The sequence below is a fragment of the Zosterops lateralis genome (assembly GCF_965231275.1).
Source record: "Zosterops lateralis genome assembly, chromosome: 11".
Taxonomy (NCBI): Eukaryota; Metazoa; Chordata; class Aves; order Passeriformes; family Zosteropidae; genus Zosterops; species Zosterops lateralis.
Window position 1 is genome coordinate 9,748,706 of NC_139771.1, and position 14,433 is coordinate 9,763,138.

At 40.9% G+C, this 14,433-nt stretch overlaps 1 protein-coding gene and 1 long non-coding RNA gene across 23 annotated transcripts in view; one reads left to right on the forward strand and one right to left on the reverse strand.

Moving 5' to 3' along the window:
* Positions 1 to 2,009: 2,009 nt before the first annotated feature.
* Positions 2,010 to 6,045, reverse strand: LOC310913906. Its single transcript, XR_014590919.1, has 3 exons — positions 5,946 to 6,045; positions 5,232 to 5,400; positions 2,010 to 4,132 (listed from the first exon to the last, which is right to left on the reverse strand). It is a non-coding gene; the product is annotated as an uncharacterized lncRNA (long non-coding RNA).
* Positions 6,046 to 6,174: 129 nt separating this feature from the next.
* SLMAP (sarcolemma associated protein) overlaps positions 6,175 to 14,433 on the forward strand; it is a 77,326-nt gene continuing 69,067 nt past the window's right edge. For 9 of the 22 annotated variants that reach the window (XM_083869591.1, XM_083869599.1, XM_083869601.1 and 6 more), the window contains exons 1-2: positions 6,176 to 6,227; positions 6,331 to 7,685. In XM_083869591.1, coding sequence (XP_083725717.1) covers positions 7,488 to 7,685 — 198 coding nt within the window. In that variant the 5' untranslated portion in view covers positions 6,176 to 6,227; positions 6,331 to 7,487. Of the gene's footprint in view, positions 6,228 to 6,330; positions 7,686 to 14,433 lie in introns of all 22 variants that reach the window. The other 13 variants (XM_083869582.1, XM_083869581.1, XM_083869602.1 and 10 more) reach the window with 3 other exon arrangements.

Sequence of the window (14,433 nt, forward strand, 5' to 3'; positions counted from 1 at the left end):
CTCCTAGTTTTTCACACTAGAATTTGGGTTGAGGCTGCTAGAACAGCTTCAGCTGCAGTAGGTGTAGATGTGCTGTTACCTGAATCACTACATGCCACTTTTTTCTCCAGAACAGGAGTTGCAAATATTAAAACCAAGATAATAAATCTATACACACTTAAAACAAAATGTATAACTCCTTAGATGCACTGTTTCCTCAAGGCCCATTAACAACATTTGTTTATCTATCAAAAGCAAACTGCTAGAAATCAAAGCATGCTTTGATCATTAGAGTAATTTTCTAGACAAAAGATGAACAAACATATAACTCAGACAAAACTGCAACACACAAAATTATCATGGTAATAATTTGAGATACAGTGGCTTTCTGGCTTACCAGAAACCATTAGTAGCAAAGTGAATGTTAGATACAAACTGAGATGGGAATGGGGTTCTGCCATGTGCAGCCTCGGGCAGGGCTCTATGGGAAGGTTATTGCTGTCTCCAGCTCCTTCAGGTATTTTACACTGATACCATCAAGACTCATAGATTTTTCAAGTAGTTAACTCCTGAATTCTGTAAAAGATTACTCTCCACAAAAAGACATAACTAAGCCTAAGCTTAACCAAGTTCAACTCAGCACAATAAGTCTCAATGGCATTTCATTTGCTGTTTCAATTTAAGAACTGAAATGGCCTGGCCAAAAGCTTTTATTACTTGGTTTAAGAAAAGATTGCATGTCACTGCTTCTTATAAGCCTTCCCTTGTATATATTCTTGCTGTCATGGGCAAACCAAAAGTTTTAGCTATTATCATCATGCATGTCCTTCTAGTTTTTGCTGGCCCCTATTTTTAAGTTTTCATGTGAATAAGAAGTGTATCTATGTGAAATAATAAGAATAAAGTACTTAGAGTGATATGCTCTGCTCATTTTATTAAACAGTAAATTAATTCCTCTGGATGCTTAACAAGTAATCTTTTGGCAGGAGAAAGTTAAGAGAATAGACACGTGATCTCTGATAAAAAAGTGCAGAAGAAACGATTCTTACCCACTGGAGATATTCCTAGTAAGTAGGGAAACACTGCTTCAGAAAGGTTTTCACTTAGTCACTTTAAATATATTTTCATTTTGATAAAATGTGATTATCTTCAATTGAGAAAGAAAAATATTTCTGCATGTATTGTAACCTTTAGAAACATCTGAGACTACTTTCTTCTTCAAGAAGTATCAATGCAGGACAAAAAGACAGACTTCAGAGTTGGGAACCTACTAACTGAGAGCATTTTGCTACAATTTGCAATAAAGCCTCATAAAACACTAGAGCTCTGCATATGGAATGTGCCCTTACAAATCTCCAGGAACTCTGCCTCGTTTTGCAGAAATACAGCCTCTGTTAATATCTGAAAGGGTTTGAACAAGAGAGACTTATAGAAAAAGCATGCCCTGTGATGTCAGTTGCTGGAATAAATGAGAAAAGGCCTATGTGGGACAGCTGGGTTCAAAAGATGCACAGCTGTTCAGTGTTTGAGCCTGCCTTGCTTTCTGCCATGCTCTATCTTGCTCCTACAGCTGTGATCTCCATGGCTCTCTCCCGTGTCTCTCAGCAGGACGGTTTCTATCAGGTAGCAGCAAATTGTTGTGTTGGCTGCAGGCTGGCCAGGTTCCATCAGCTTCAGCAGGGAGTGACTCTGCAGACTGCTCACATCCACAGTGTAACACCACAGAACTGCATGAACATCATCTGCTCATCTCACCTTCCCCTCCATCCCCCACCTCGAGATTTCAGTTTAAAGCAGTATTTTATTTGTATTTGAAAGTTAGATTTGGTAGAATAAATACATTCATTTAAAACAAATAAACACACACAAAAAAGTTGTAATTATTTTTAAAGCATCTCTTCTGTTTTTTAAACAGCCACAGAAAACATCAAACATTTCAAAAAGTCAACATTAATATTGATTGTTAAATTGATATATTAATAGAAAAGCAAATAAGAGCTGGTCACATGATGACTATATTCTGCTAAAATGACAAAACAGTGAAAATGTCAGATACTTCAACTTGCCTGATTTAATTTGAAATGAAAAAACACCACATGTAAAATTAGCTACATATTAGCATAACGTATTAATGGTATGCATGTTACGTTATGCTTATGTATATATACCAAATACATGTATTACCAACATACTATGCAATTTACATTGTATATATAAACAAATAGGATATATAGTACATCATAAATATTTTAAATCATTGTATAAAACATATTTATTCATTGTATAAAACATATTCATATTTATTACATTCAGTATATGCTTACTACATATATTACATTAATGTAAATGTTATGTTAGTAAGACACTTATTTGTATACTGGATACAACTATCTTTTTAAAATGCAAACCAGAAAGGGGAGCGAGGAAGGATCTGAAAGAAAATGGAATAAATGGAGAACCTACCTGACAAAAGAGGATTAAACTGGTAGAGTTGCTTATTCTTTCAAAATTAATGCTAAAAAAGATAATGGAATTGTTTTTTATATAACCAGTCAGAGAGTTAAACGATCGTGAACAGAAATTAAGAATGAAACTAAAGAACAATAATGGCGCTAAAATAAAAAAATGTGACCCCTTCACTAAATCCAGGGTGATTATTAGAATCAATCTTTTTAACACTGGAGAAAACTTCTCTAAAACAGTTCCTTACTTTTTCACAGCTTTGTTCAGAGTGTTTTAGAAGCTACTTCTGAGGCAAGTTTGTTTTGCAAAAGATACATAACGATGTAAGTAACAGTTCAAACTTTGCTTTACATTTCCACACTGCTCTATACAACAGTAAATACCTTCTTACACTATCATATTTTTAAACTCGATATGGCAATTATACATGGAATTTGTTGTATTTCTAAAAATCAATACAAAACTGATTGGATAAATTGCTGATTAATGAGTTTCAGGGATGAGAACTCAGTAGAAAACTGCATGTCCAACTTTCTCCTTACCTGTTTATTCTGCTTTCATTATCAGCTTTGCATCTTTGTTTTTACACTAGAAACCGAACTTTTGCTATACAGCATGCCTCAGTCATTTTAAATTTAGCAATTTCTCTGCAATCAGCATCTAAACAACTGGTTCATACCTCTGCACTGAAAACTCAGTCTGATATATGTTAATTATTTTGGAAGCCTTTTCGATCATCACTGCACAGTAGTCAGAAATCGGGCACTGAGTTGCCCATAATGCTGCTCGGTGTTTTTCTATCTGAGCTGGTTATAGATAGCCCAGAATTCACGATAGGCTTCCTTCATCAAAAGACCTGATTTTTCATCAAGTCATTAAGACTTCGACACACTCAAGCCCAAATCCAGATGTTTTTCAGGTCTGCACATGAACTATCTCAGCTGCATTTCATCCTCCTGGAACAGACCCCAGCTCTCCAGGGGACAATGTGACAGTCCCTCCGCCGCCTTTCCCTTACCCAAGATGGCTCTGGAGCAGGCTCTCTCTGCCCTCAGCTGGGATGGCTAGCACAACATTTCCATGGATTCCTGCCCAGAAAAAGGACGGACACAGTGACTCCTGCTGCCCTTAGCTAACATGGCTGCGAGGTGCTCTGCCCGCCTCACTGTGTACCAGCGTTTGCAGACACTGAACAGGAGCTGACACCTCCTCCTCTTTCCCCTCCTCTCCTCCGAGCACAGCACAGCGGCCGGAGTTCACACCGCACTCCTCATCCACCTGTTGCTTTCCATAGCTCTGGAATGGGCACTTTCTGGTAAGCATGAAATACCCATACATGAGATACCCATACAGTTTGTATTCTCATTTCAGAATGCAACTGCTTTCTGTATTTTCATCTTAGCCTATGGCTCTGCCCCGGATAACTTCTGAACTTATCAGCCAATTTGAAATGGGAGTTAAAAAGCCTGAGGGATAACTACACTCCCTCATGCAGAGAAGGGTGGGTCAAATTAACGTCCTCAATGAGCAGTAGATACAGCTTAGCTGTTACATGAGCCATTTGGCAGCGCCAAAGAGAACTAGAAAGGCAGCTGGCACATACCATTGCTTCCCCATGAGACTGTCAGAGTGGGATTTCTCCAGCAGATGAAGAAGGGTTCAGGAAAATGCAACATACCAGTGGCTTACACTTTAAATGACACAGTTACATTTTATTATTATTATTATGTTATTATAAATACTTAAAAAGTCAGAAAAAGGTATCCACTACTCAGTTTATTATTTTACCTGATTCTCTTAGGCCCTATAGATGGCAATGGATCTTTTTCATCTCTAATTTTACTTTTAGTCTCCTTTCTCCATTAAACACACACAGAAAAACATTAAAAATGCTCTCAGAAACATTATTTTAATTCCAAAGGGTACCTGTAGTGCCCTTTGTCCCCAGTTTTTACACTTTGCAAAGTGCTCTCAATTATTTCTACTTTCACAACTCATTCCCTCAAATGGACCTAAATTTATTCTCACTTTCTCCATCTTCTTTTAATATCTTTCCTTCTCCCTTTGATTAGTTATGGCACCTTATGTGCTGTAAGCAACAGCCACACTGGATTTCCACTTATTAAAAAAATCAGTAAAAGCAAATTATGATTATATTTATCAGAGTAGTACAATCTCATAAGCTGATGAAAGCTGTGAAGTGACGTGCCAGATTTTTTTTTTTCCCCTGTCAGGAGAATTAAAACTACAGATAAATAGTTCTAAGGGTTCCACTGATCAGTTTGTTCTGGTCTTCACAAAATCAAACTTGCCTTTAATCTTGGATTTCATTTCTGTCTTTCAAACACAGATGTCACAGCCTGGTTTTGCTGTCTTTTACTCACTCAGTTGTTGGAAGAAAACTAGTCTTGTTACGAATCAATCTCCCTTCCCCAAATCACAGTGTGGTCAAAAAGAAAAGGAAAAAAAATGAAGACAGCCCCGAGATTTTACTGTGCTACAACTAAGAAGGCACCAATCATGCTTTGTCTCATCCACTGCACTGCCTTACCTTGGTCGCTGCCACTGCTGAAGTGCCTGGCCCAGCTCTGCTCCTGCCCTCCATGGCTTCCAGCTCCTTCTGCCATCTCCCACATACCTAATCCTAACACCCTGTCACAGGGTAATTATAGTGCTGGCATGACCCCAACATCTATCTTATATCAACAATTTCCACTTGTTTGCTTTACAGGGAATGACGGAATTAAAAATGTATTTGGACTGGAGAGACTCGTCCAGCACCAGCCTACCACATGACCTTGACAAGTGACCTTTCCTCGGCTTGTAGAAAACAGGCATAAACGTGACCTTGGATGATGCTCTGTGCCCTACTGAAGGAAGACACAGCACCAGTGACCCCATCTCGGTCCTGTCCCTGCAGCCGCTGCTCCAAGAGTTCCCGCTGCTCCAGCTGCCAACCTGCAACGAGATATGACAAACACGGGCAGCGTTCCTCCTGCCCCAGGACACACCAAACCACACTGCGGCTCCCTGGGTTTTTAATCTGGGGTCATGAAACGACCAGACGGGCACAGGGAAAGCAGGAGGACGTTCAGGAGACTCCTGCAGTTTCTCATGCAAGCTCTGTTGTCACCTCAGATCCTCCTCTGAGCTCTTCACTGTCACAGAATCACAGAGTGTTCTGAGTCGAGTAAGATCACCGACTCCAGCTCCTGGGCCTGCACAGGGAGCCCCGAGAATCCCGCCGTGTGCCTGGGAGCCTTGTCCAAAAGGTGTGTGAACTGGCAGTCTTGGGACCATGACCACTTCCCCGGGGAGCCTATTCCATTGCTCGACCGCTCTCTGGGTGAAAACCCTAAAGTTCAATCTAAACATCGCCTGACACAACTTCGGGCCATTCTCTCCCCCACATTTATAAGGACTGACGGGCCCCGCTCGCCCCCTCCCTCCCAGAGCTGAGACCGGCGAGGGCAAAGCGACGGCCCGGAGCCGGGGTCACTCACCTCAGGGACCTGCCCCCGCTGACCCGTCCAGCGGTGCCGTTCCCGGCGGAGCAGCCCTCCCTGTCCCCTCCCTGTCCCCTCCCGGCCCGGCCCGCCGTCCCCACCCCGCGCGCCCGGAGCGGGGCGGGGCCCGCCCGTGCCGCAGCCTCACCGCGCGCACGGCGCATGCGCGGGGCCCGCCGGTGCGCACGCTGCCCGCTCCCGGCCCCGCCCTGCCCCGGCCCCGCCGCCGCGGCCACACCGGGAAGGGCTCCAGGCGCTATGGCGGCGGTTGCGCGCAAGGTAAGGGGGGAGCGGGGCGCGCCCCGTGCCGCCCGCGGGGCCGAGGAGATGTGGAGGACGCTCTGAGGGACGCGGCTGACCCGGTTTGTTTTGGGCCCCGCAGGTTGGAGGAAACTTCCCGCGGCCGGTGGCCGCCTGAGCGGCAGAGCGACCGAGCGAGAGCGCCCGGGCCCGGCCGCCGGGCCTCTCCCGCCGTCGGGACAGCGGAGCCGCGCTGGGCGGGCGGAGAGCGCGGGGGTGCGCAGCGGGCCTGCCTCATGCGCAGTCACCTGCGGAGGTGCTGAGCGGAGCCGCCGCCGCCGCGCCGGGGGCTCCTGGCGGGGACTTCCCGGGGCAGCCGCCGCTGGCCGCCCCTGCGGAGCCGCCGCCGAGGGACGCGCACCGGCCCCGCCGCCTCCCAGAGCCGTCGCCGGGGAGCGACCTGTCAGGGCGACTCGCAGGCCGGCCCCAAGAACCCTTCCCACGCCTTGGTTTGTCCCCGGGAGGAGAGTTGGGAGCCTCTCCATGCCTTATCAAGTTCCTTATCTGAGCGGCTCCCTGAAGCTGTAGACCAGTTCAGTTCTGTCTGGTGTAGGGGAGAAAAACAGTGTAGCTCTCGCACTACATCCTAAATCGAGGACCACCTATTCTGCCGGGGTTTAACGCACGAAGATGATGAAATGCGGATTGCTGAGTGAACCAGTAGGTCCCCGTTGTGGAGCGAGGGCTTTGTATTCACCTTCCAGTTCCTGATCTGTGCCGTTTGTGAGAGGACGCTAATCTTTCTCCTTCATCCCCCTTCCCTAAACCTCTCCTTTTGCTTCCATGTTGCATTGGTCAGACTGTTGGTCAGAGTTGTTTACGAAAGGGGGGTGGAAAAGAAGGCAGTTGAGATTACAAACAAAAGTATTTGTATGACTCACCTACTTGGATTTAAGACGTTGTATCCTTCTTTCACGGGGCCTTTGCTTCTCTCTGAAGGAATCAGATGCTTATTCATATTCTTCCAGAGAAGGATGGATTGAAAGTTGTACGTTTTAGACTTTTTTTGGGTCACTGCTGATATTATTAAAAGACATAATGGGACTTTTTCACTGGATTATTGCCAGAATTAGTTTACACACTGAAACAATGAGTTGTTAGGCCTCTCATACGATAATATTTGTCCTGCTTTAATATAAAGTTGCTGTGAAGGTGTTTTAAAAAAATTGTGGAGGACAGCCTGCGTCAGAAGAGGCTCTGTTCATCTCTGGTTGGTGTGGCAACCACAATCTGTCCTCGATGCCTTCAGCCTTGGCCATCTTCACTTGCCGGCCGAACTCCCACCCGTTTCAGGAGCGTCATGTCTACCTGGACGAGCCTGTTAAGATCGGCCGCTCTGTGGCTCGTTGCCGGCCAGCCCAGAACAATGCCACCTTTGACTGCAAGGTGCTGTCCAGGAACCACGCGCTTGTCTGGTTTGATCACAAGACAGGCAAGGTAAGATGTTTGTTTAAAAACACTGACGCTGCACATTTGTTCTAGCGAGTCCCTGTAGATTGCGAATCGCTCTGGTTTTGCTGTAGTAAATATGGTTGTGTAGGGCAGGAGTAAGATTTGTTTTAAAGTGGTGACTTTCCAGGTAAGTTGGTAATTTCTTACTAAGCAGAAAGCTTGGATATTATGAGAAGTATATAAAACTAACAGTTGAAAATGGTTAGAGCGCTGAAAGGCTTGCGTGTGTCTTATTTATTACTGGAAGTAGGTGATTTTGAGGTGAGTCATACAAATGTGAAAGCACACTGTATTGATATAGTGGTGTAATAGTATTTCTTTCAAATGTGGAGAAATTACTGTTTTGTCGGTGTATGAAAATTGATTGTTAGGATCATTGAAAAATGGATTTAAAAAACATACTGTGCTTATTTGGCACTCTTCTTACCTGCCCTTCTGAAATTTTGTGGAGTATTTTATTTGGTTCTGCTAGAATGTTTATTACTAGCAACAGGAGTGTGGCGAGTGGCATTCATGATATAGTCTTATTGTTAGTGAAAATGGTTTTATAATACATCCTGTGTTCTCAACTGTTCCTCTCACAAGTCTGACTGTCTTGTTAAGCCAAATTAAGGGGTCCTGTAGTGCGTGTTTTGTCCACTAGGGATTGAACTGGGACAAGTAAAGTTGTTTTACTTAGGAACTGTCAAGTTAATTTTAAATATTCAGCAAAATATTAACAAGGGGCAGACTACAGTTGCTCAGCACTGTATTTTTTTTTCCAAATACATTGATACTATGCCCTAGAACTTAACATATTCTGCGTCAACTGGTTTTTAGCTTCACACCAAGCCCTTCTATGAAACGCAGTCAGTGTAACTTTGGATTTTAAGAATAATGTGGTCTGTAATTCATATAGATTTTTTCAGTAGTATGACACAGCAGGAGGAGCAGTACAACGCAGTCAAAGTTCTTAAACCTTCCATTGTTAACTATCTTACGTTATGCAATACTTAGACATGATGGGACAAGACAGGCATTTAATTTCTTAAGGCTGGATTATGGCATGATTTTCAAGTTACCTGCAGGTAATTGTGCGAACTGTTGTCTGTATTAAATGTTTTGTCAAGCATCCTGCTTTGGCTGTATTGTGTATGTGATGTGTATTCTTGGATTCTAGAAAATTTAGGTGATTGAAATACTTCAAGTTGAGTCTTTAATCTTTCTTGTTTGACTGAACAAAGTAAAATGTTCCAATTTATCGTGCTGTCTTTAAATTAGAAATTATTATGGAAATAGCTTTTTATCAGCATTTCTTATGACTTCTTATAAAGATTTCAAGACCCTCACATGCTCTATTATGGTTACAAATAGTCTATCATATTCAGGATGGTTAATTTGACAAAGCACTAAGTGTTGAGCAAGTCTGCTAACTGATACACAAGCTTCACAAACCATCAGCTGTGGGGATTTTTGTTTGTTTTTAAATTTCAGTTTGCTTTGCTTTCTTCAAAATAGGTAAAAAATTTATATGCTCACTCATTTTATTTATCTGTTTGAAAATAGCAACTTAGTAGTAAATAAGAGGATTGTATTTGATAGTTCCTGAGATAACACCGTGTGATGATTTGACAGAGGTTTGTTGAAATTTTCCAAGGTGGGCATTTGTAGCCATGGTAAACAACTAATGAATGGGTTTGGGATCATGCCCTGCAATCCACTCCTATTGCGTGTTAGATGTGGTGTTGTAAAAGGTTTAAAGCACGGGTACAAACAATGTGGACAATTTCAGGTTCTGTGCTTGATTGTTGGCTACATGGACTGGCTTTTCATCTGGTGGAGTATCTGAATGGTAAATGGTGAGACAGTTGGCCAGGAGGGGAAAATGCACCATTAGAGATAATAGGTATCAAATGCAGTTGTGGAATGGTAGGTGGAACATACTGATAAACACAAGCTTGATCTTGAGTCACAAGAACTACTTAAAAAAACTCCGTGGTGTTTTCAAAATACAAACAAATCCAGAATATTTACAAGCAGGAGCATCTGTTATCATTGTTTACGTAAGTGCTAATAAGCATAGCTCATTTAGGAAATTGTCATTATCCTATCAATGACCTATATTTAAACCTGCACAAATTCTCTTTGTCAGAGTATTTGTAAACATTTCTTGGAAGCTTATATATAGGACATTTATCAATTCTGGGTTTTTCAAAAGATAAAAGACCTACAAATGTTAATTTAGTAATGAGAGAAACCTTCAGATATTTCAAAATAGTTCATGAATGATCTGGGACTCAAGTTTCATGGTTGTAGACTTTGGCAATACCAGTTTCGGGAATTACCAGTCACTCAGTCCAGTCTCTGTGCTGCCTCTTGAGCTGCCTTTCAGTCATACTGTAATACTTGTTTTTGTTTTATGAGGGCTTGGTTTTTTATTTTGTTTAGTGACTTATGTGAGTGATCCTGTTTACTGCATAGTCTGTAAACAATATTGTCAGTAGTATCTGTAAATAGGCGTAGAATCTGAAGAGAGGGAGCATCAATAAGCAATGCCAAGGAAAGTAGTATGGAATTTTTTTCCTAAGGCAAAGGAAGGTATAAGCTGAAATATGTTGAATAGGTAGACCAAGCTGGAGATAACATGTTATTTACAGTTGAAAGATGTGAATGTTTACTTTGTATAAAGGTACTTTAATTATGCATGGAAAAAGTTATTTGCCCAGAGAGATAATGTCTGTGTAACACCAGCATTTTTAAGGATGAAAATCGAATGAACTTTCAAGATCACCATTATGTAGTAATTAAAAGAAGGTACATAAAGTTGGATTTGCTTTTTAGAATATTTTAAGCATAATATATAAGCCTAAATATGTGTATGATAAAGGTGGCAGGAGATTATCTGTACTTGGACTTTTTCTGTGTGTAGTAATATTTTTATAGACAACCAGTGCAATGCCTCTTCCTGCCTGTGTTTGTAGATACAGCGTAATAACTCCTAGTTAACTAGTGGATTTTTCATGCAGTGATAACATTAGAATATTATAATTAGAATTCTTTTTTTTTTCTTTTTTTTTTTAGTAATTGAAAGTTAATGAATCTGGATTTTTTTAGAGATGCCTGAAAAAGTGACTCACTAGATATGTGGGAAGTAGGTGTGCTGAGCATGGAATGTTCCAAAGAGTGTGAATCAAAGCAAAAGGAAAAGTGGGCTATAGTTCAGAAAATGTAAATGTGTTCAGCTCAAATCACTGCATATGGGAAGAAGCTCTTAAAAATTGTGTAACTGAAATAATCTTCAACTTTTTTTTTTTGGGTTTTGTTTTCATTTCTAAAAATAAGTAAGTGGAAGACCTTTGAGAATTTGTGTGTGACTTCCAGGCTGAGATGCTTCTGACAGATGTTGTAGAAGCTTTTAGTAGAAACCTGAAGCTTCCAACAGATATCCAGACTTTCAAAATCTGGAATTATTCAGTGCCTGAGATTGTTGTGAGTTGCTATTATAAGTATCTTTTACAGAGAGTTCATTGTCACAGTTTACCAAAGGCTCTGAGAAACTGTGAAAAATAAAGTATTTTCTTAGATTAAAAGCATGCCAAAGAACTGGTCATTTTTAATAACTGGAAAAAAAAGTGTAGGCACAAGGTGATGTGTTAATGGTAGCTAATGCTATTGTTTTAATTTAATTCAAAGTGGATATGAATTGAGCACATTCATATCCTGGTGACAGAAATGCTGACTAGTATATTGAAATCCATAGTCCTCGTAATAGTAAATGAAATTCATTAAAGCTGTACATTGTAGCTTCTAGACTTAAAATACGTGAGGTAAAAATACTGCAAAATGCTTCCTGCAGGGAGCACCCTCTTTAAAAAAAACAAACGCAGAAGAGATTCCCTGCCCTCCCCCCGTAAAGCCTTCAAAAACCAAACTCCAGAAGAGCCAACTGAAAATCCAACAAGGAAACCCAAACCCAGTCAATCATACCAAACCCCAACAACTCAAAACAACCAGGCCAAAGGTGCAGCCATTTTAGGGTGATGTGAAGGACACAGTGAGGTTTACTCTGTTCGTGTTTGGGATGCATCAAGGCTGTGAATGTTGTTGTGGCGGAGGTGAGCTGATCTGCTCCAGGGCAGGGACCTGGCTGTGCTGAGTGGAGAGCAGACAGGAGCCTCAGGATGAACACAGGTGCTGCACTTGGAAAGGAAGAGCCCCTTGCAGCTTATTAGATCATCCAGCATACTACATCTAATTTTGGACCACTAATGCAAGAAATACACTGACAAACAGGAGTTGATATTAGATAGTCTTTTTTTGCTGTATTGTCTAGGGATAAAACTAATTTGATATGAAAGAATGCAAACATATTTTGTAAAGAGGAAATATGTTACTTAACTTTATATAAAACGTTTTGTGGGTATCAAGAACTTGCATGATTCAGGAAAGTACAGAACATTTTCTTTGGACGTTCTGTTTGTTCAGAATTATTTTAGTAATTTTATCTTAAAAAACTAAGTGGGATATGAAATACAGTATTTGGAATTGCAGGGTTTTGCTGGGAGATTTTTTCGTGCTGCTTCCAGTAGAGAATCCTTTGTGATACTCTGGCCTATTTAGTGTTGATCTATGTAAAGGATGTTTAGTTTCCCATGTATCCGTAGCACTTATTTTGATAGATAACCATGTCTGTTATTTTTTTTCCCCTCTACTTTATATTTTAAACTTTCTGTTAGAATTTTTGTCTGAGAGATGAACAGATGTTTTATTTTTCAGTACTCCTGATGTTGCTGTATGCTTAGTCTGCAGTGGAGACATTATCTTCCAAATGTTGAATGTTTGTTCCAAGAGCCCTGGGGGACTGACCTGGGATTTGCTGTAATGCACTGGGGTGAAACTCCAGTGCTTAGGTGCTTCTGGTAAGAGGATGATGTCAGGAAGCCCTTGCATACACCTGTTAATATTTTTATGTAAGTGCTCTTCACCCTGAATGAACCATCCAATTTTATACTGATATGATCATGAGAATAGTATGGGGTAGGGAGCTCTTGCTTTTGACAACCTTCAGCACCGTGGTTTTGGGAGCCAGTGTAGGAGTGCGGGCAGCCATTTATAGTAGAGGTAAGTCAGTGCTGATGAGTTTTCCCTGCAGAGATACCATCTACAGCCACTGCTGCAGAGTTAATACTGTAATTCTTGGAACTGATCCATTGCAGTCATGATGCATCTGTCCTGAGCCAGGAACACCAACACATTGATTAGGCTTTGAAAACAAACAGAAGCCCCTTTTGTATTTGCAATGAATTTTTACAATCCTCAAATGAATCAAGTTACTTAGCCAGAATGAAGGCCAGTAAATGTGTTTTCCTTAGATCTCTTATGGGATGGTTTTGGTTTGCTCCTGCTCCCAGGCTTATAAATGCAAAACCTTGTTTCCCTACACTTTGATTATAAAGTTGTTCTTAATTTTTACTTTTTTATATGTTAGTTGAGCAATCCAGTGATTGTTTGCAGGTGGATTTAAATGGCACTGGAGAAATACTTTGATTTAGTTTTATCTTCTCCTTTTTCTTAATAAATATGACAGCTTCATTTGCTTATTTATCTAATGAAAGTAATTGAATTTATGTATGATGCAGAGGGCCATGTGGATGAGGAGTGTCTGTCCCTGTGCTACTTTGGTTTTGTTGACTTGAGTCTAATCTAGCTAGAATTCTGCAAAATGCGTCAGTACGTACTCAGCTGTTGTGTTGAATTTTGGATTTTGTAATTTCTTTTAATAGATAATATAAAGTGAAAGTGATTAGTGTTTGTGGAACCAGGACAGTGAAAAGGAAGGAAGAATGCTGTCTCCATCCCTTTAGCTAGCAATTTTACAGCCTATTGCTGCTAAATTATATGACTATTTGTTGTCTCTGGATTTTCTTTTGAATCACATCAATACTTGCTTCCTGTTAATTTTACTCACTTGCTGAGAGTTTGGATTATCCAAGAGCTCTGAATTTTGCTAGATCTTGCTGTGACCATGCCTTAATGTTCCCAACTTGTCTGTCTTTCCAGAAATGTTTCTGCTTGTGGCAGAATTGTTGGAAGAAGGCTCAGCATTGTCACGTTTTTTAGGCATCTGATTATAGGCAACTGTTTTTTCAGTCTGGTCTAGAAGTGGGAACATCAGGCAGAGAGATGGATTGGACTGTACCATCTTGCAGGAAGACATCTCTCTCTGCCAGCAGCCCAGAACAGTTTCCTCCTTGAAAAGGAAAATCATTGTACTGGAGCCAGACAATTAATTGGATACAATTTTCCTGTTGTGTTGTACCAGACTTGTGTGTGATTGAGCAATGTCTTAGACTTTTTTTCAGTCTTGAGAAAGTATAAATAAATTATGAACTTCCAGCAGGCTTATAATAGGAAGTCCAAAATCCTGTAGTAACACTAGTTCAGTGGAAAAACAGAGTAAAAGCTAGGAGAAGTTTGATTTTTTTTTTTTAACTTTTGTAGAAAATAAACATTAAAAGTACAGGGCTTAGTCAAAGGTAGTTTAGGGCATGAGGGATTTATAAGATCTTTGCAGAGCTAAGGAACATTACAGTATTGATAGTTGAGCTGTGGTGTGTAGTGAAGGGAAATAGATGCTATTCATAGTACTTTTAGATTAAAATAACATTAACCAAGCATTGGAAAGACTGAAGAATTGCCAGTGAAATGGGCTCAATTGCAAATGTCCTAATAGTGTAAAATAGGAGAACTTGTA